Consider the following 22,387-nt stretch of genomic DNA (forward strand, 5'->3'; position numbering starts at 1 on the left):
AAACATGTTGTCGATGTTCTTACATGTGCAACTTGCATTTTGCTCTTTTCTATCAACTTTTCTTTGCTTTGACTGTGCTATTGATTTTTTTCTAGCGTAATACGCTCTTTTGGGTTATGTCAATTTGTCTTTGTTGGAATTATGTTCATTGTCGATTCGGATCTTTGTGATCTTGGATTTAAAGGTTTTTCATGTTCTGGCAATGGTTGTTATGTTGTTCTTTGCTTTTTTTTCTTCTTATCTTTATTAGCGGTCATGTGATTTAATTTCGTCAACACATATTAGTGTAACGATAAAAATAAGATGTGTAACAATAAAATATGTAAAAAAATAAATATGCTAAAATTTTATTTTCTTGCCTCATCCACACATTTAACTTTATATAATTCATAAATATGGACCGAATTTTCAACCTTAAATTTCATAAAAACCAAAAATATTTTTGTGGAAGCTATTTAACATGTAAAAAAAAAAGGACATTAGCTAAAGAATCAAGTCAAATTATAGCAAACTTTTTTTCTTTTATTTTACAAGTTATTCTTCTATGTTATTTTATGTTACACATGTTTGCAGCACACTCCTTTCACACATCCTTTTCTATCTTTTTTGACATAATTTATTTTATTTTTTTCCTAGCACTACCAATTTCTCTACTAATGACTTGAATTATAATTTTTCAAAACAATAAGATAATTGCTGCCTCTATAATTTTAATATAATTTACAAACAATATTGTCCTTTCAGTGCCCAACAATCTATCAACTTATTTGCATTTTATTGTTATTTATAACTTTATCTATATTATCAAACCTTTAATATTATACCTGCCTGCAGTTTTTTTATCATTGCCTAACAATTATTATTTTTCATGGATGTTATTTTTATTCAGTAAAAAAACTGTATTTTTATTCATAACCTAAAATCGCCCGCAGCAAAGCGCGGGCAATCAATCTAGTATATATATATATATATATAAACTAAGTCTTCACTTGCTTTTTCTCGAGTTATGAAATTCTTCAGGTTTATTGATATGATCTATGTATAAAATCAGTTTAAAATTTATTTTCAATCAAACATATAATTAGTATGATTTTCACATTATTATTATCATAACATAAATGTGGCCTAAAGATTAACAAATAATTGTGAGAAGGAATTTTGGAAAACCAAGAGAGAGTGTTTATTTTTATAGTTCAATTTGCTTTTCAAAATACTTATCAAACTAATATTTATATATAAAACACACACACACACTAATAATATTTATCATTCACTATAAATATACATACTTCATATATATATATATATATATATATATTAGCTATTTTATGTTATTAAAAAATAATAGTAAATAATGAATATTTATTGAATAATAGATGAATATTTTATAAATATCTTAATTTTTTACCACAAAAATAACAAATAGACTACTGATACCAAGAAATTCAACCACCATTGCAATCCCTAGTTAATTCTACTTTTTAAAGTTACCAAAAATTGCTTTAATTTAAGCATAGCAGGACCAAACGGAGCTCTAGCTAGGGAGCTTGGTTTAGAGACTCCATCGGTCAACCATGGACAATGACAAATCTGGCGTAATTTGATTTGAATTTTTTTAAAATTGCATGGGACATTATCACCTTTTTTTTTTTTCTATTTATAAAATAAGTTGTTCTTGCAAAAAGTTTAGTTAAAAAAATCCCTTTGGCACAGCATGGGTATCATGATATATAGTTTTTAATGAGTTTCGATAAACATTTTTTTAAAGTAACCAATATAATTGCCGAAATTGCATTTCCACCTACGAAACTCTTAATGAAAACCCCACAGATGAATCCCAAATTAATCGCTTTATTTTTAAAAGTAAAAATATACTCCTCTCAGGGAAAAAAAAAAAGGAACAATTTTCACACCGTACATATTTACCCCCACAAAAAATAAGCATACAAAATCACATGACAGAGATAGGAACTATTGAATACTTGAACCTCTCATATCACATATGCATGTTCAAAACATGTATAGCAAACTGGTGGCCACCAACGCTGTGAGAAGAACAAATGCAGCAAAATAACTGTGCATGGGGGATGCAGAGGAAGCTGCGGGAGATGAAGATGAAGACGAAGACGATGATTCTGGGGTAGACGGAGCAGTCCCGGATTCTACCGTAATCTTCACTTTCATGCCTTGGCCACAGTGGCCTAAAGTACCACAGGCGAAGTAACGTGTTCCAGGTTTGTTCAGTTTCACAACATCATTGCCAGTATTCATTGAGTTTAACGCAGTACCAAGGTCACAACTCTTGTAGGCACTCTCGCCGCCAAGTTCAACCACGCTGTGTAGCCCTGATGTGTACTTGAAAACTATCCAAAGAAAAATAGTAACCATGTAATGATGGAATTATACATGTATAGTTTGTTCATAGAAGAAGAGACATACCTAGTTGATCGCCAACCTTGAATTTTTGACCTGAAGCCCATGAGCTGAAGTCTGTAGATTCTTCCCAACCTTGGCTCCCCCCAACAACATGTTGAGCTGCCATTGCTTCTTTGGTGATCAAAGCAACAAAAACCATCACCAGACAAACTCTGTGCTCCATTGTTACTCTCTTCAATCTCTTGGGCTTTCTGGTATAACATTCATGTATTCATAGCGCACATATATAGTGGGAGAGACCTACCGAAATCCCAACTGTCCCTACCGTTGCTTTTCAATTCCTGATCCCTCCTATGTTACGATAAGATTTAATCTGTAATTTTCACTATATGAATATCAAGAATTCAAAGCTACAATGTACTGTATTGTCCCTATAGATGCAAGCAAATGAGACCTGGCGACTGGTGCTATAAAAAACATCTAGCATTGGCATATGTGTAATTGTGAAACATAACAGGGACAAATTTAATGTCTATGAAGATCAAAGTATTATGTTTCAGTATTTGGATTACCCTTAAAGCAAAATCTAGTTGGTTAAAGGTCACAAAAGCTTTACGTTGAAACTAAGCTATAACTGTTGTCATCATATTCAGTGATGGGGGCTTGTCTAGAAGCTCACATGCATGTAATTACAGAATAATTATATATAATAAAGTCTCCTACACAAGAAGGAAGTAAGTGGTAGGTTGTATGTAATCATTACCACAAGTATATAGCTAATTTGTGACTAAAGATTTCTGTGATAATTAAAGAGTACGACAAATTAGGGAATTACTTGCAGGATCTACTCTGACATGCAGTTTACCAGTACTCAACAGCTAAATCAAGGCAGTTTGCTAATTGATTATCTCCTTTTCGATTGGAGATTAGCCATGACATAGTTGAATTATGAAAGATGATTAAAAACTATGTATCATATAATCAAATCAAGTTTTCGGTTTAATCAGTTTCATTGAACAGACAGCTTACATTGCTCATTGCCCTAATGGCTCGTGTGCATATATTTATAACATGACACCCTGCAGATAATTACTACTTTAGGATTATGGTAAGATTTATCACCAAGTAATTAATATAAGATTATAAGGACCTCTTTGAAAAATAATTAGTGTTGATGGTTGAAAAATGAAACAACTTGATTATACACAATGTCCTTGGCAGTTACTCCCATGATGAAATCGGCATGAGCGTAATCCTTGATGTATTGAATTGTAAGTTTGTCGACATCGTGGAACTTAAGGCTGTCAAGTAAGAGCTCAACGTCGCGAACATCGGATAGTGCATCTTGCCCTCCGTAGCTGATGAAGAGAGGTAGGTCATGGGGGATGTTGGAGAGGTTATAAATCGGTGGTTTGGCTTCTCCGTAGTGCATCATATTGAAATCAGGATTTCCATAGTTGTATTTTGCTAGAACGCCATCACGAACAGCTGCAAGTTCATTTCATCAAAACAATTTTGTTGATCACATGGGTTTCGTTGGTTACTATAGCAGTTTTCATTTGAAACAAAATAAACGATAATTAACTCCATATTAGTTACAGTTAGTAAGCAGGTAGGAAGGGGTGGCTAACTTACTTTGAGCCAGGTGCACCATGTTCTTGGTCGAAGTGGATTGAGGCTCGTTCTTCAAGAAGAGATCAACCGTGGAAGCATTAAGGCAACAGTTCTTGCCTTGAATTCACAGAAATGAAGCATGCACATAGTTAATATGATTGAAAAAGGAAATGCATGCCATCTTTCAACATGAGATTATGCAGGTAGGGTAGTTATTTTGCGGAGGGAAGTATAGACAGCATGTATCTATTTGGCTGCGGCAATAATTGATAAACAAAACTATACCACTAATTGAGGTCAATAGATCATAGCAATCAACTCCTGGATAACCACAAAGAGCTCTGAGAAAGTTCGCCACCGGCTCCCTGTAAAGAAAATAAACCAAATGAAGGATTTTAGATCTTTTTAAGTTGGACAAAATTGCTTCCTGATAATGAATTCTAAGTCTTTTTCCTTACCCTTTAGGATTGAACTCAGCCATACCGAATAGGGTAGTGATCTGTTGGTAGCAGAGACATAACTTTGTTCAGACTATATGGTATGCGTATTCATGTTAAATATTAGAAATTAAGGAGTGCTCCATGAATTGTGTGTGTGTATAGCTACTGCAACCTTAGTTATTACATACCTCAACAAAGGCTTTAGCAGCAGCAACATCAAGTGCAGAGTTCATATGGCCCAAGTAAGCAATAGGGCTCAACAACACTGCTGATTTCAGTTTGTCAACTAGTAAACCTTCTGAGAAGGATGCTAAAGCTGTCAAGGTTCCCTGTCAAGAAGAACTGTTAATCTCAGATCATTGGGACAATATACCAGAAACGGGAATCAGTTTTGGGATACATTAATTAACAATTGTTCGTGTATGTACTGGTTTTTTTCAGACAAATATTATCATAAGAAAAACTTGCTATTGCAGGAACTAATAATTTCTTTCTCTGGTTTGAAAATTGCACAATCTGTTAAAAGATAAGTGATAATCTATGTATTGAGTGGTGCATGACATAATGCATACCAGGGAATGACCCACGTAATGTGCCTTCTGCCCAGTTTGGCTGTACACATAGTCAAAAACAGCTGGAAGATCAAAGACCACCAATTCATCCCATGACCAATTCCAGAAACCCTGCCATAATTGATTAGATCCAGAAAAAAACTTATTAATAATGAACAAAAACTCTTAACAGCGTTGTTAACAAAACATTAGGCCATAAATATTGATCAAGAAGTGGTCGCAAAAGGTAGGGAAGCTGCCTTCCATGTATACCTATTTAAGCTGCAACAAGATGACCAAACAATAGTGGATGGATCATGCAATTACAACACAAAAGTACAAGTACTACCATTATAGTACTGTTTTTCGTTTGTCATAAGGCTTTGGTAGTGTTACCAACTTGTACCAAGACTTTTGTGATGTAAATAGTAGAGATTATTCTAAGAAGAAAGAGAGAGAACCGGTTCATATGGTTGAAGGGAGGTATGTCGACAGCTATATCGGGTGCCTCTAGCATTAGCAATCCATACATCAAATCCTTTATCAGCTAAAATCAATGGCAAATTTTGTTCCGGTGGGTTCAGAAGCCATGTCATTCCATCCTGCACCATAAATTGAAAACAAGCACAAAATATCATTATAATGTCACATAAATTAGAATTATAGCATAAAATATTGTATCCTGACTTGTCTTTACAAGTGCTAATTATGAGTTTGACATGAGAAATAAAGCTGAAGTAAGACAAGCGACATGTTTAGCATCGTTATAGTCCCTAGCCCACAGGCAGACAAAATTAGAGCTCATATCGGAGCCTGTCTCAGTGTTTTCTGGGGCAATGCCTAGCCCACGTTAGGATCCAGACAAAAGGAGTCATGCATGCGCTGCAGGTGGCCCTCATGGCCCTCACAGGAGGAGGGCGAGATGGAGATGTAGAATTCTGAGCCTGAAACGATGCATGGTTTTGTGGGCTCGTGAGACCTTCCATCATGCTTCGGTAAGAATATATACCAAGGATAAGGACAACACAAAATCTGAATGCCTTGGAAAATTAAATGTCACCTTGTGATCAACGAGTCAGTCCCATAAACGAAAGAGTAAACTAGAAAAAGAGAAGCTCATTACCTGGAGTACTAACCAGAGGTAAAACACACACACACACGCACGCACAGAGTTTAATTTTAGTCATATATTCTTTGGATTTGAATTTCAATTTATTTATTATCATATAATAGAAGAGGCCGGCTATACCATTGTACTATCCTATTATATATTATATATAGAGATAATAATTTCATTCAATTTGAGGATACCAACCTCGACCCAAATAAGAAGGGAATTTTTTAATCCAATCATATTGATGCAGAGCTCGAAGGTAAAATAATCAGCTTTCAAGTTATGTGTAAATATTAATTTACTTAATCCGATTCAAAATAAATAAATAAATTTTAAATTTTAAAAAATTACATATATAACAAACTAATTATATATTAAATAATGATAACTTATAGCATTTGAGTTCATATTTCCGGTTTGGGTTAGATTTGAGTTATGGATGCTCAATAAAAACCTAAAATCCGATCTGTTTGAGTTAAGATATAAAATATTCATATGTAGTCAGGTTCAGGCATGGATAGCACAACTTAATGAATATTAATTTACTTAATCCGATTCAAAATAAATAAATAAATAAAAAAGCTTGTAATAAAAACAGGCATATAATTTGCATATCTCGTGAAACGTTTTCGTGTTCCATTTTTTTCCCATTTCTCCACTCTATTTGACACGCCTGTAGATCTTTCACAACATACACAAAACGAAGAGGAGATGGGAGTTATGATTAATGCTTGCGAGCGTGCACTTGTCATCTTTTACATAACCATTCGAGAAGTTATGGCCACCTTTTGACTTATATTTTGCACATTACTTTCTTTTTTCTTTTTACCATGAAAAAAGTAGCTCGAACATGAAATTTTGTCTGGGAAGAGGACCCTACTCTCAGCTAGCTAATTATACTTTGCACCTTACTTGAAAGAGAGGGAACATCACCAATAAATAAATAAATAAATAAAATAAAATAAAATAAAAGGCATAGCCTATTGATTGTGATTTCTAGAGGATATGCCATCTAAACAGCAGCAACAAAATGATTAGTAATCTGACTTAATATCTGATTTCACGGAAATCATGCTTAATTAATTGACCATGCTCTCATGAGAATACTTTTTTGAAATGGATACAAGGTGATAGGTTATAAATGCATGTGCCCTTTGAAACATAATTATTAAATCCATTCCAAAAATCAACCCAGCACAATTATCAAAGTTAAATAAATAAATAAAAAGTTAAAATATTATCATTTTAAAAAGAAAAAAAATCAATTAATTTTGACAGAAGGACAAATTAACTTGGGTTTTTAACTAGAATAAAAAGAATCAAGTTTTTTCTTTATTTTTTAAAAACCGAAATTGACTTTCATATGAATCCATCAAACCTCCTAGGGCAGCTAGCATGATAACAGTACTTGAGACTTGAAGCTACCATCTCACATTTCAAACCTCGAGTGAGGGTAAACATCGAAAGAACATGAGAAATGCCACTTTCCACAATTTAACAGGAAAAAGAAAAGGAGGAAAAAGTTACCGAGTGATTTATGGTGCGTAAACAAAGCTTATTCTTTGCAGATGATTCCTTCCTTGTTGGCTTTTTATAATTTAGATTTATTTCAACGCCCGTGAACCATGAGATAGCTCAGACATCACCATTTTCGGAAGTATATCGCACACAAAATGAGCGCATGACACTCATTTGGAATGATCGAAAAGAACTTAATTTACTAGCATCTAGCTAGCTACCGCACAATCTGGCACTGACTGGTACTACTGATGAACTCTTTTTGTCAGCTTTTTAAAGTTAGCTAAGCTAGCTTTAGTGATGTTCACATTCAAACTCTATTCATTTCAACTATAATATATTTTTATCTTTTTCGTCTTTTTATGTGTTTCATCTTCTTCTTCTTCTTCTTCCTTTCCTTTTGACATTACTAGAAAAAAGACCAATCTATGTTTCAGGGACACACTTTCATACTGAAATAAATTCGTGACTGGTATAAAAGCACTTACTACAAGGACACCATGCTGTATCAAGACTGGCTGTCTCTTGGTGTCACCACCACCAGCACGGCCTTCTGGTATTCGCTGCATGTTAAGTATAAATCCATCTTGAGTTTTGACCTGAAAACACCCACAGGATTCCCATATTAGCACACTTTTATTTGCATAACATATTAACACGCTTGACCAAATAAATAGTTAAAATAAAGTATGAGCTCTTACATCAATCTCCTGGCATTTGTACCCATGAATTATCACCGAAGTAGAGCATATACCAACTATTGGTGGATCTATGAAACCACTGACTAGGCCCGTAGAACCACGGCCGGAGCCATATGCACGATGGGCTATAGCCATGATCATGGTTACTAGGACCGAAAAGGCTTGGAGAGCCATAACTTAGATGCCTTTGATTGGTGGCTATGTGATGCGCGAGAGTGGAGAGTGTTAGAAGGAAACTTGGCTTTATATATAAGAGAAGAAAAGGAGGCACTCCAAAATGGGAAAAGGGGTTTCATTTCATGGGCCTAACTGACTGGTGAGATTTTTGGCATAAAGTAAGGTCTTTTTTCACGTTATATATATGCCATGACGAGGGAGTAGATGTTGTGGGACACCTCAAGGTTTTTTTCTCCTTCTTATCATGAACAAACTTTGATATCCTGATTCATCGACTATATATATGCAATAAAACACAAAATTAATCCTAAATATCATATCTCCACCGCCCTGTGAAAGCAAAAGAGGTTTTGAGGGCATTTTATTTTACTTTACGTATATAACCATAAAAATTCTAGGGTCCCACGTAGAGATATGTGAGAGCTCATGGGGTTTTCTACATTCTGAAAAGGCCAAATCGTGAATTTAGAAGTTGTTTATTGGAAGGCGGGAATTTCATAAGCTTTGATCATGATCAAAACAGAAGAGTGCATAGCATACATGTGAACTACTCCATATCATTTTCAGTTGCGTGTCTGGCTATCCGTTCATGGATGAGATCGGGGAAGTATGCACGTGTGATTGTAATAAACACGTTAAATTCAAAATATTTGGATTTGATGGTCAGCCATATCTAAATTGACAACCAAGATGTTAACCAACAAGTGTTAGTGGTGTTTCCAATCTAGGTGGAAATGAGCTTTAAGCAACAAATCATATGCATGATCTATATATATATACTCCAAAGCTAAAATCTATACTGCACACATGTATACTTCCCCCGATCTAAACCTCAGTGCTCAGGAGCATATAGCAGGAAATGGATAGGGATACAAGATACAGAAATTAATGATGCCATTTCAAGCACCCAAATGCATAGAATACGTCAGTAACAGGGCTTCTTCTCCATAGTAGTGTCACTGTCATGTGCCAAGAAATTTCTGCAAATTAGAAGTGCATTGGAAAACTAACCAGCACAGTACCACACCACCTTGAGGGTAGAAGGAGAAATGATGGTGGTGTCCAGTAAGGGAAAAAGGGATCTGAGGGAAAGATGGAAACAGATCATGTGCAAAGGACGAGCCCCTGCTGCCTATTCTATCATTTCACTTGGAAAGTTGGGCTCCCCAGGCCAGGCTATCGATATTATTCCATTCTGAAAGTTGGGCTTTGACTATTTGGGTGTTTCCCACTGCTGTCTAATACATGGTGCCTTTACGGTGGTCCTCTATTGTTTCCAGGTTAAGACGGTAATACTTAATTCATGGAGTAGTTTATAATTTACTCCTATTTTTTTATGATTTTGTAAATTAGTCCCTCAATTTCTGAAAAGCATAAGTTAGGCCATTGACCAAAGCTGAATGTTAATTTCTTTTTAAAATTTCTAAGCTAGTATTTTTAAATGCACTTTTAATTTAGATGTAGTACTTAAGATTGGGAAATTGGTTTTCAAAGGGATACTTAAAAAAAAATACCATTTTATTGTGATGGAAAATCAACACAAGGACCATGTTACAATGAAATATAAAAATACAGAGACTTGATATCAGCTTTTTTTTTTAATATGGGACTAGCTAATTATTTTATTAGAAATATAGGAATAAAATAATAATATACTCTTATAGATAGACTAGTAAAATATAATTTAAGTATTGTACATTCTATTATTTTCAAACATAGATATATAATAAGTGTTAGATAAACACTAGAAAGGCTTAATTGATGTAAATAAACATTAAAAAGGGTTAATAGATACACTAGGAAAACATTATGTAAGTAATGTATTTAGGGATGATAATTTAATTCAATCCCAATTAATACTAACCTGACTCAACCTGAATAAGTGTGTATTTTTCAAATTCAACATAACCCGAAATATATATTTATATTAAATAAATATATTTTTAGAATATTTAATTTTTTAATACAATTTGATATATATATATATATATATATTGTATTTTATTGATTAATAAATAATAATAGATAATGTATAGCTATTGGATACTGGAAACTAGATGAATAGTTTATGAATATCTAAATTTTTCACTAGATAAATAATTGATAAAATATAGATATCAAGAAATTCAATTTATAAGTATCCATTGTCATCCCTAATTATATTATTGATGCTACTTAACTACATAAAATAATATCTAAGAAATTAGAAAAAAATTAGCTTTGTTTCAATTTCAAATTATAATACGAGTAAACAAAATCATTATACATTTTATGTTCCAACCAATTTCTCTTTTTAGAGTGGATATGATTAAAAATACTTTAATTTATTTCATAAAATAAAAAAGTATAAGTTTAACTTAAAATTCGTATAACCAATTTCATAGATTTAGAGCACAACTTTCATATACCATCCATCATTCGTATATAAAAATTTAACAAGTAGGATTATATCAATGATAATAGTTGGTTTGTTTTTAAAATACTTTGAATGTAAAAAGATAATAATATACTTGAATGTATAAGAGTGTGATTATTTATCATAGATTCTTAATCAAAATCATGTTCTGTAATCTTAAATAATTTCATCTCAATTATAACCTTGCTTTGCAGTGTTTGATTTTTATATGCATGTTTCTTAATCATATCCAAAAACCCATGTATAGTATTCTCATATGTTTTCATTAGGCTTACATCATATTCAAAGCGAATATTTAGTCAAAATTTATTCTTAGAAAGTTTTCTATATAGTTTTCTATATATTGATTATAATGAAAGGTTGCACGCTAATTTTTATATTTTGATACCTCCTCCATATTTCTTCCATAACATAATGAATAATATTATACAAATAACCCATTGAAAGTTTATTATCACTATCAATCATTCTTAGTATTTGAATTAAAACTTTGGTCATTCATACAAATGTTGTATTTTATTGTTAAAAAACAAAGATACAGATATTTTCCATAAACTATTTGACTTTGATATCTTTAGCATAAATACAGGAGATCCATTCTCTAGGTGTCGCTATAGCTCTCAAATGATTTTTGTGGACTAATATGCTTTGTAAGGCAATGAAATTAATAGCGAAGCAAGTAGAAGTTAGAGAAAGTATTTCTTTGGCTCCAATAAATTTCCTTATATATAAAAAAAAGGATAATAATAATTATATATGCCTTAACGCATTTCCAAGTTATTCTTCAAATTCATCTTTTTTTTCTTTTCAAAGTATAATAATAATAATAATAATAATAATACCAGCAAAAAAACTAGTATTTTGGCAAAAGCAAGAAAAAAATTTAGATGGAATCAGGAGTCTAATTATATCCTATTTTGGGTTTGGTAATATATACCTCATCGTTAAGCAATTTCATATTCTAATGATCACAAAAAAAGAAGAAGAAGCTATATCTATTCTAGCTTTTATTTATCTTTTAGTTTGTTTTAATATTCATGGTAGTGTCAAAAATATTTTCAAACACATTCTTCTTAATATGCATGACATTTAAAGTATAGTGAAGGACATTTGTCTTATAATAAGAAAATTCCAAAGAAATTATTTGTTTTACTCAGTCACTTCTTATACTATGATAATACATCATACAATACTTAACCTAGTAGTATTGATGGTGCATCATCCCTTTCAATTTTACCTTCTAAAAGGTCCTTTCTATTTTTTTTTTGTATTGATTATAACTTAACAAGAATCTTAAGAGGAAAAAAAAAAAAGAAACTTTACAACCATTTGTTAAGGTAGAAGCCTTATTGTTTTTCATATAATATGAATAGACTAGTTTTTCATATGTAGTCCATCTTAAAATCATTATATATACAGAAAAATCATTTATAGTTTACATTAAAGCTTTTTTTATTTGAAAATTATGTTTTTTTGATACATCATATATCAAAGCCTCAAATGATCATAACTGTTTCAACTAATCAGTCAATGATTAAAAACAAATATTTATATTTTTACCTGGATTATAAGGACTAGATATTATTGTAGATAAGAACATGAGTTTCAATCTCATACACATCCTCGAGGGTAAGATGTGAATTATTGGTATGACTGGCCAATAAAAATAGGGTCCACAAAGAACACAAATGAAGTAAACTCGTTTATTCATAAACCAAGAAATATGTTGCATGGTTTCATTAGAAACCGAAGATGCATTTTATTAAACTGCTTTCAAGGTTTACCATCAAAAGGATGTACTATTACTTCATTACTCGTATCATGAAAATGATATTATGTTATGTGCTTGGATGCCTTCCAAGACATAAATAATCTTTATAACCTATGAATAATTAGAAATAATCTCATCTTTTTATATGCTATAAGTATCCTTCCCTTACCTATATTGGGTTTATACCGATCATATCTATAGGTTTTGCACTCGGTTAAATTTACATCCTCACCATAGTACATTATGAAAAAATTTAGGCATATATAATTTTTTTTGGTATCTTAGATTAAAGAGGTTTTATAATAGATTTTTCAGCATAGAAGTTAGTTTTCTTTTAACTTATTCCTTTCAGTTAAAATACTTTTTGCCTATTTGATAATGCTATCATAATTGATTTCATTATACCATAATCTGATTTTATGGTAAATACTCATGCATTGACCAATAATTTATTGTTATTTATACACCTATTCTATAATAGTTTATCATATTTTAAAAAATAAATAAAAAAACCTATTACATTTAGTTCTTCATCTATACATAAACCTTTACCTAAATAACCATGAGTTGTTCTTATTATATCCATCATCATATTCTTATAATTATTATTATTATCATCAATAATTTTATGTATGTTGTTAGAAGTAGATGTGGAGCCAACAATCTTTGTTAACATAGGGTTCTCCGTATGTAAATCAACATAAGTATTTCTCAATGAATTCTTTAAAAACAAATGCATCGTCATACCATTTGGTCGGAAGGACTTTTTTATAAAAACTTCAGACATGAACATCTAATTCTATCTTCACTAATATTCTTTAAATTTGAAAGTGTAAAATTAATAAAATCCTCAGCAATAATCTTTTTTATACAACCTCTAAGGTGAATTTAAATTCATCCACGAACAATCATTTATTACTTACCTATATGAATTAATGATGATAACATTTATTAATAATACAACAATCAGTTCAAAAATTAACTTTGATAATTAAAAATTAATTCATAATCTAATAAACAATAATTATTTTTATATAACAAATGTAATGATATATAAAAATATTAACTAAATAAATCCAATGAATGGTTAGTAATCGATAACTCAACTAATAATCTATCATTTGTTCAATTCAAACTTATTCAATATAAATTAATATCATTTAATTGTTATCAATTATATAAAAAATTAATTACTCCAAGATTTTTATCTTAATAATAAAATTGACAAGATATTATTGTTACCTATTAAACAATCCATATTTATTTCATTATAACACATATAGTTTATAAAATGAAAATAAATTATATCAAATTACAACTAGCTTCAAATTTACTCTAATTACAGACAAAACCTAAAATAGAAATCAAACTTTAATTTTAATAAAAAGATTGTAAAACAGTAAAATATACAACCATACTAAACTATAAATACAAAAAAAAAAACAATAATACATTAACTTAAAACATAAATAAGTAGGTATGCTTATTTAGTGTAATGAATATTTAGAGAAAATTATATCAAGACAATAATGTTGAAACTATAAAATGTTGGGTAGCCAAAATTTGTAATAAAGGAACTTAGATTTGTGCCAAAATATAAGGAAGAGACTGCTATTTTTATTTATAGATGTTGAAAATATAATATAAAATGTTGGGTGGCCAAAATTTGTAATCAAGAGACTTAGATTTTTGACAAAATAGGAGAGAGAGAGAGAGGTTAAAATACTTTTAGATTTACTAATATAATATATTCTTGGCAATTCTGCTGATCACTGATGACATATAATTTGGTGTATGGAGTCACGACAAAAATCCTTTTATTTTGTAATTATTTTATTATGTTGGTATTTATTAATGAAAATAATTTCATTACTATTATAATAAGGAATTTTTAACTGAAATATTCTGTTGATATAATGATTGAAACTACCAATAGAAAATATTCTTTGAATAATCTATTGGTATTAGACAATTTTCTGGTAGTGTATCATGCTAATAAATTTGAATATCGTATTTCTTTTCTATAGAACCACTAAATATAAGACTAAGCTTGTCTTTTTCACTTCTCCTTTATTTCCTGCGTATAAATACTTAAAGATGATACAACTATAATAAATCAGTCGGGCCTAATATTTTTCTGTACCACAAGGTGCAATCACTCATGAAAAATAATAGTACATATAACTGTGTTATGTTTGACATAAACTTTATTTGATAATGCGGTTTGACCCTCAAAATCCAAAACCTTTGGTTTTTAACTGAAATATTAAGCTGAATTTCTGGAAAAAAAATAGAGAAATAAAAGCTCACATGAGAATGGATGAACAAAGTTAGATTATGGTTAAGACAATAGTTATAGCCTCCTGGAACCTAAATCTGGCAGCCAATTCATTACTGAGAAAGACGATTCTTTTCCAGTCAACCCGCTAGTTTTACAATTATAATGTAAGCTACTTCTCTACTAGGTTAGGTGTTAGGACTCTTAATTTTGGTATCTAATTCTATTATAATTATAATTACAACATATACTAAAACATCTAGGACAATCACTGTAGCACTTTTTTTTTGTTCTGTAGTTTTATTTTTTAAAAACATTTATCATTCTAAACTTTAATTGATGATGAATTTGACAAATATTAGTAACAAAAGACAAATTTAAAGACAAGGGACCAAAGTGTTAAAGGCAAAAAAACATAATGATCAATCTAATATTCTGAAGCAAAGTTCAGTTTGGTCTAAGAGTTTTTTTCCTTTAATTTTTAGTCCTTAATATAAGAAATCAAAGAGAAAATCACCGTATTATAATGAGATAAAAGAAAATCACTAGTTAACAACAGTTCCGGCCATAAAATAATTGTTTTTAGTGTTAACGGGCTCTTCTTAACCAAAAAAAAAAAATTCCATTAATATATTATTTAGTTATCTAACCATGTAAATTTTGTCTAGTAAAGTTTCTGGAATTAGATTGAGTTTTAATTTTTACACTAAATTTTTAGATATTTTTCAATTACAAATGAGTTTATATAATATTTCTAAATATTTTTTAGTAAAAACAATTCAAAAAACTGGCTTTTAAGATGGAAAAATCTTATGGTGGCCTAATTATAAATTTTAGATAATGTATTGTATTGTAGCAAGAGATATTTTGCCTATTTTAATTCTGAAGATGTAGTTTAATCGGTTATATTTTAGGTTTACTTTTTAGAGATCACAAATTTGAATTTTGATAAATCTCAGTGCCACTGAAAACTTATATGATAATTAATTTTAGAGTCTATAACATTAGTTAAGATATATACAAACTAAAGCGATCATCTATATTAATAATAAATAAATAAATAGCACTTGAGGTGTTAGCCCAGTGGTAAGAGGGATTTGTTCTCTTTCTCTGCACGTGAGTTCAAGCCTCATTGTACATGTCTATCACCCCCGTGATGTCTTACCTGCTCACTAGACTTGCAAGATGTTTAGTAAATCATGAGATTAATCATGATGCACACAAGCTGACCCGAACACTCATGTAAATCAAAATAATAATAATAAATAAATAAATCGGTTATAAAATAAATTCAGCGTAATTAAACATCAAAGTACTCGTGGCTGAGTGTTCAAGGAAGAAGAAGACGAGTTTTTCTCGGTTTGGACGGCTCTCATGCGATTCTTGTTGAGGGCGCCCTTTCAAATTTTTTATTTAATGTTCATGATTTATTTATAAATAATATTTGTTGTAAAGGAACCACAATTCCGCGTGATTGAGGAGACGGAGGAATTTTCTGTGGCTTCAATGGTGCAGCAGATTCGATTAGGTTTTTTTCCTTCTTTTTTTTCTTCATTGTTTATTCATTTTTTATTTTTTTGTTTTTCATAAACTTTATGTTTTTCTATATTTTTTATGGTTAATTCTTTTTTAGGAAGCTAACGTGTACCCCTATCTTTTTTTTGGGCTTTTAATGAGATTGAAACGTCATTACCAACCCAAGCCTAAGTCAAGAGTGCAAAAGGTTTTCTTACAATTTCAAATTCATTAAATAATACATTGGCTCACTTTTTTTTGTCTTTAATTTTTAAGAGTATTTGAAAATATTATGTTACCATAAAATTTAGTAATAAAAAAGAGTTTATAATAACTAAAAAAAAATCCCACAAGTCAATACTTTATTTTAAATGCTAAGTGATTTAAGCCACCCAGACTTTATGTCTAAATTAATTTTTAATTTTTATTATTTTTATTATTTAATTTTGTCAAGTTTTTTAAATAATATTATAAGTTTTTATAAGAATTTTTTTAACATAGATTTTATATTTTTAAGATTAATTTATCATATTTATCAATAATTTTTCAATCATATAAGAGACTTTGTTTAATTGTTTCATTTAAGATTTGCTTTTAATACCATAATAAATTTTTGTTTATAAAACAATGCTTGCAATTCATAAAACATATTAAGTTAACATCAATTCTTTAAGTGTCTATTTTTTATATATATTATTAAATAAAATATAGTTTAAGAATTTCATAAGTTTTTTGTTGATTTTTTATACAATTTCATCCATTTATATTTGAATTGTTAGGAATTGATTATTGTTATATTTTTTAATTTTTTTATGAGATTAATCTGACTTCACCACAATGCTTGCAATTCATAAAACATATTAAAAATTAATCCAAGTTGTGAGTTTATTATACTAACTCGAATTAACTTACAACTCTTTGTTTAGTCATTTTTTATTTGTTTTTTTCAATCTCATATTTTAATATTGAATTATCTTGGAATTTAGTTTTATAGATTTTGTTTTCTAATCATCATTATCATTTTTTATTCTAAAATTTGATCCATTTAATGTTATTGTTTTTTTATTATATAAGTAAATGAGATTATTTTATTAGATTTAATAGAATTTATAACTCGAATTGTTATTTTATTTTTTTAAAATATATTAAATTAATAAACTCGAGAAGAAATGTGTGGCACCTATCCAATCCTAGACTATCAAGAATTCTTTCATACTTTGAGTTTCGATAATAATCCCGAGTCCTAAGCAAACTTAAAAAAAAAAAAACAAGGAGAATGTAAATTTCAATCTACTGCTTGCTCTCATCTATTTTTAGCTTGTTCTTATCCGAAACAAGTCATGGCATTGCTCCAAGTCACAACAAAACCGTATTTGTTCAACGTATCTAATTATTAAGGTTAGGTATAAACAATGGTTCAAATTAATAGTACTGTTTAATTACTTTTTTAAAATAAAAAAAAATAAAGATATTCTTATTGTTTAATTACTTTTTTAAAATAAAAAAATAAAGATATACATATATTATTATTGTTTTTGTTGTTGTTTTAAGAAGACAAAAAATCATTTATAATTATTTAAAAATATAATTTTATCTTCTCTCTCCAATCAAATATATTAATTTTTTTTTTTACATCTTTTTTTTATAATAAAATATTAATCAAATACAACCCACTAAATAAGTGGTAAAGAAATCACACCAAAACCTTTGACTACTGGAATAAAAAACACATGCCCTCGTTATAATTGAGGCAATTCGGTCTTTCAAATGGAAGATCTGTACGCCTACCATAATGAGCCAAAATGACAAAGGAGACGCATTACAGCAAGGTGGCTATCAATCCTTCAGCAACTTGATCCCAAACCAATCATCATTGATCACTTATAGGCCTTCCCAGGATTGAAATTTCTGGTCTTCCACTACCTAATAGCTGAAGATCAAATTCTTTTTTGTGCTCAATCATCGCATCCCCTTGCCTAACTTTGACTTCATCAAGAGACTCTTGAGCGTTCATCTAGCCACTGCATTCTTACGATCTCTTTGACCGAAATAAAATCACATCAAATTTCATTACGCTATAAGAAAATAAGAACCCCCGTGAAAGAAAGCAAAACCTATTCTCTTGTAGCAGCATGTTGTGTATTCCGCATGTCTCCTGTCACCTACGGTTTACATTTTGAACTTGTTCATGCATGGATGCATGCATTGTTCATGGTTATTAATTGGAATACAGTTTCTCGTGCACCATTGATTGTGCCAGACAATTCAGCGTTTTTTGAAAAGTAGAAGTAAAACTAATCATTTTAGGAGAGTCAAAGCTTGGATTGATCGGGTAAGCATGTCCTTTGATCTTGGTTCTTGGACTGTTCTGAGTCTCGACAGCACAGGCAACTTCACTTTTCCGTATGCGTATGGGAAGGGAGAAAGGATCCTATCTGCTCCTAAACACACCCTTACTCCAGGACTATCTTTATGGAGGCATCCCTTGAAGCATACGAGAAAGGAGAAAATGCGACCGATCAAAATGTGCAACTGCTTATGGAAATGAGCATGCAGATGACAGATAATACAGTGGCAAAGCAAGGATAAATAGAGATAATATCTACCCACCACTAGATTCCCTATGGAGATGAATCAGATTCTTGAGAACTTGGAAGACTAATTTCATATTATTGTTGATTGAGAGTAAAATAAAAGAGTCAGATAATACACAATCTCCGCTGTTGCTTTATACATGTCCTTGGTCGATGAAACAAAGTTGCCCTCTACGGAATACAATAATATTGAAGTTGGGCAGTTATAGCTTATGGCCCCTTTTTCTTTTTTAACCACAAAACTTGTGACCTCAAGATATTTCAGATACTGGCTTTCCCCATATACAACATAATAGGCACGCTGGAAAATAAGTTTTATCATACAGCTATGGCTTGGCTTTTCTTCTTTCTTTCACTAAAACTACGGCAAAAAATCAAGCTCGGGATGCAACATGGACTAGATTTAAATGATTTCTCCTTCTCAATTAGGGCATCTCCATTGGCAGTCCTTTCACTACTACAGACAGAATTAGTTCCAGAGAGATAAGGGGTAGCATTGGCAGATTTGGGAAGGACGTCGAGTATGGTTTGCTTGACTTCCATCTTCCCATTGGCAGCCATCTTCCCATTGGCAATGTTTTGGTCGCCTGAGCCTGAAGTTTGTAGGTCATCTACATCTCGGTCTTCTCTAATCCTATCTTTGAAAAGTTCAGATAATCTCTTCTTCCCAGTTGGAGATGGTTCGAGTTCAGAACCAGGAGGCCTGCCCTCCAAAGGGTTTTTGTTGGCTTGAGGGGTCCCAGCAGAGAAATTATGGTGGACTGGGGTATTGCCACGGGAAGGAGTAAAATCTGCAATAACAAAAAATCACGGAATTAACACCAGCAACCATTTCTGCACATCTAACATAGATACCATCAAGAATTGGTAGCGTTTCAAAGTAAATGAAATGAAAGAGCAGAGCAGAATTGCCTACCTAACAAGAGACAACATTAAAAATCCTGATTGGTGGTGTTTCATATCTATGCAATCAGTTACAGAGCCTACGAACCAACTACTTAGCAGTAAAGCTACTCGGATAGTTCAAATTGCAATATAAGGCCGTAATGTCTCTACAAGACATGCAAGAAAACCCAAAGAAAATTAAGTCTTACCTCCATTCACACTGTAGAAATCATCTTCACAGTCCGAGTCTAACCAGGCTCGAGAATCAAAAAATGTTTCTTCTTTACTACCTGCGAAGTACAATGAACATGCATCAACTTCAACTGCCAGGAAGGCACAGAGACTTGCAATTAAATTAGAATAACATAATTGTATCATTCTTAGATCTGTAATGCTTATCAATAAATTATGAAAGTAGTCCACCACAGAAGCAATTATTTATCTAATATCCAATAATGTCACAATTCCATAGAAGTCGAATCTGTAGACCCATAAATAACCAACATAGGACAGACAGTTTTACCAAAACATTACCAGGCCTCCAGCTGAGGAAGACAAAACACAGAGAGCTCAACTAATCAGCAACACAACCACTACTGAAGAGCACTTGGACCAAATCAAATTCTATGTTTATCTCAATTTACATCTTTCTTGGAGTTCCTGTGCAATTCCCTACCAGCCTCAGTTTCCCTCAAATTATTGTATCCGAATTTAAGATACCAGCAGTGGCATTTATAACAAAACTAACACGTCGAACCGATTGTGACATCCATTCACACTCCAAACCTTTCAGAAAATTCTTTACCATCTTCCATACGACACAAAGATTTCAATGTAGTGATAAAAAATGGTCCCACCATACTGCATAGTTTCAAGATGCCATGGCAATACTCACGAATAAGTCAAATATATTAAATATGTTATTGATAAAAACTCATCTGCCTAAAAATGATTTCTCACTGGGATAACTTACCTCGAAGGGCACTAAAAATTAAAACATTAATATATTACCAGATTTAAGCAAGGAAATTAATCTTACTCGTACTCCGCCATTCCTCTTGTTATAACCAATAAGAAATAAAAAAATCTCCTCATGGAGAACCTCAGCTTTTATCCTCCAGACTGAACAAATATCACTAATAATATAAATTCCTTGCATAAAACAAACCATTTCCATTCTTGCAGGCTACCAGCTAATGCACTCCATTTTGAAAATTCAACAGAAAGGAACTTCTATTTTAATAATAATTAAAAAAAACTTAATTAGGCCATACCACCCTGCAGTCATATAAACTTCAATTTTTAAGCAGCAACCCAATATAGTAACCATAGCTTCATTCATTTCTTTGATCATCTTAGATTAGTCCCAAAGCACCTATCTTCTTTTACATGAGAAAATATAACCCATCAACATAAATCACCAGAACCAATACAGCAACAGAGAACTCAATACACCTCCCTTTAAATAAATAAACCAAAATCTTCAACCTTATAATGAAACACACATACAATCCTACGCATACTACAAACAGAAAAACCACCAAAAAAAAAAAGACACAATCTTGAAAGATGTCACCAAGCACTTACAGCTAGGAAAAAAAAAGAAAAACATGAAACTTCTTTTTACTTTCTGACATCTTCAAAGTCTATGGTCATATATCTAGATTAACTCTACAAGCCCCACCACCACTCATTTCAGATCGCACTATCACCAAAAAAAAAAAAAAGAGCTTCAAAAAACAGTACTTCTATCATCAAGACGTCACTAAAAAGAAAAACAGCAACCCAGTTCACAACTGGTAGAGATAAACCAAAGATTTGGAAAAAATCATTGAAAAGAAGCATACCAAAGTCTCCAAAATTCTTGATTAGAGGGTTCGCAGTGGACTGTATATTATCATTGATTGGTGACTTAGGAATCACAAGCTTGTCTTTTTTAGAGCTAAATGACACTCCTAGTTTCATGGCTGACTCCGGTGCAGTAGCGTTATGAACTGAAGCACAAGAACCCATATTTTCTCCTTCTCTAAAACACCACCTTCATCCCTTTATTAATTCCTTCAGGGGGAGGGAGAGAGAGAGAGAGAGAAACGGATTTTGGAGTTATTGTAAAGGAGAGGCGACTGGAAATATGGCTTCAAAAGAAAGAAAAGAAATCAGAGAGAGAGAGAGAGGGAGAGACCTCCAGAGGGAAGTATAGCTGGGGAGGGATTTGTACGCATGTAATAAGTGTATAGGAGTAAAAATAAATAAATAAATAAATAAATAAAAGTATGTGGTGTGGGTCCACGTAAATAGGTTTTAAACTCTGAAATCAATGAATCACAAGAGGAGGTGCCGAAGTGATGAGAAGTGGTTTTTTTTCCCCTTATCGATGACTATTAAATATTTAATAAATAATAATGGATAGATTTGGATTTTGATTGGTCCCTTGTGT

General features: G+C 31.3%; 3 protein-coding genes across 4 annotated transcripts; all 3 read right to left on the reverse strand.

Moving 5' to 3' along the window:
* Window positions 1-1,964: 1,964 nt before the first annotated feature.
* LOC105110560 (Cupredoxin superfamily protein) lies at window positions 1,965-2,703 on the reverse strand. Its single transcript, XM_011005635.1, has 2 exons — window positions 2,440-2,703; window positions 1,965-2,363 (listed from the first exon to the last, which is right to left on the reverse strand). Exons 1-2 carry the CDS (start codon window positions 2,597-2,599, stop codon window positions 2,011-2,013), a joined length of 513 nt encoding a protein of 170 aa, XP_011003937.1. The 5' UTR covers window positions 2,600-2,703; the 3' UTR covers window positions 1,965-2,010.
* A 629-nt stretch (window positions 2,704-3,332) lies between these two features.
* MPL1 (Myzus persicae-induced lipase 1) lies at window positions 3,333-8,687 on the reverse strand. Its single transcript, XM_011005636.1, has 9 exons — window positions 8,315-8,687; window positions 8,102-8,212; window positions 5,443-5,583; window positions 5,003-5,113; window positions 4,619-4,759; window positions 4,449-4,489; window positions 4,276-4,355; window positions 4,012-4,107; window positions 3,333-3,864 (listed from the first exon to the last, which is right to left on the reverse strand). The coding sequence occupies exons 1-9, from the start codon at window positions 8,486-8,488 to the stop codon at window positions 3,542-3,544; spliced, it is 1,218 nt and encodes a 405-aa protein (XP_011003938.1). The 5' UTR covers window positions 8,489-8,687; the 3' UTR covers window positions 3,333-3,541.
* A 10,423-nt stretch (window positions 8,688-19,110) lies between these two features.
* LOC105110562 (uncharacterized protein At3g27210) lies at window positions 19,111-22,169 on the reverse strand. Of its 2 annotated transcripts, none has more exons than XM_011005639.1 (3): window positions 21,807-22,169; window positions 20,160-20,240; window positions 19,111-19,856 (listed from the first exon to the last, which is right to left on the reverse strand). In XM_011005639.1, the coding sequence occupies exons 1-3, from the start codon at window positions 21,961-21,963 to the stop codon at window positions 19,384-19,386; spliced, it is 711 nt and encodes a 236-aa protein (XP_011003941.1). In that variant the 5' UTR covers window positions 21,964-22,169; the 3' UTR covers window positions 19,111-19,383. The 2 variants fall into 2 exon arrangements, with proteins under 2 accessions (XP_011003941.1, XP_011003939.1); XM_011005637.1 differs by having other exon boundaries at window positions 21,798-22,168.
* Between the last annotated feature and the right edge of the window lie 218 nt (window positions 22,170-22,387).

Source organism: Populus euphratica, unplaced genomic scaffold (assembly GCF_000495115.2).
Source record: "Populus euphratica unplaced genomic scaffold, PopEup_1.0 scaffold258.1, whole genome shotgun sequence".
Lineage (NCBI taxonomy): Eukaryota > Viridiplantae > Streptophyta > Magnoliopsida > Malpighiales > Salicaceae > Populus > Populus euphratica.

Bases quoted from the DNA above. Each gene is read 5' to 3' on its own strand.
- LOC105110560 (XM_011005635.1), bottom strand. From the start codon at position 2,599: ATGGAGCACAGAGTTTGTCTGGTGATGGTTTTTGTTGCTTTGATCACC. The intron at 2,364-2,439 runs GTATGTCTCTTC...TTCTTTGGATAG, and splicing joins CAAGGTTGGCGATCAACTAG to TTTTCAAGTACACATCAGGG.
- MPL1 (XM_011005636.1), bottom strand. From the start codon at position 8,488: ATGGCTCTCCAAGCCTTTTCGGTCCTAGTAACCATGATCATGGCTATA. The intron at 5,584-8,101 runs GTAAGTGCTTTT...TTTATGGTGCAG, and splicing joins TACAGCATGGTGTCCTTGTA to GATGGAATGACATGGCTTCT. The intron at 4,760-5,002 runs GTATGCATTATG...TCTTCTTGACAG, and splicing joins ATTACGTGGGTCATTCCCTG to GGAACCTTGACAGCTTTAGC.
- LOC105110562 (XM_011005637.1), bottom strand. From the start codon at position 21,963: ATGGGTTCTTGTGCTTCAGTTCATAACGCTACTGCACCGGAGTCAGCC. The intron at 20,241-21,797 runs GTATGCTTCTTT...TGTACTTCGCAG, and splicing joins CAAGAATTTTGGAGACTTTG to GTAGTAAAGAAGAAACATTT. The intron at 19,857-20,159 runs GTAAGACTTAAT...TTGTTATTGCAG, and splicing joins TTTCTACAGTGTGAATGGAG to ATTTTACTCCTTCCCGTGGC.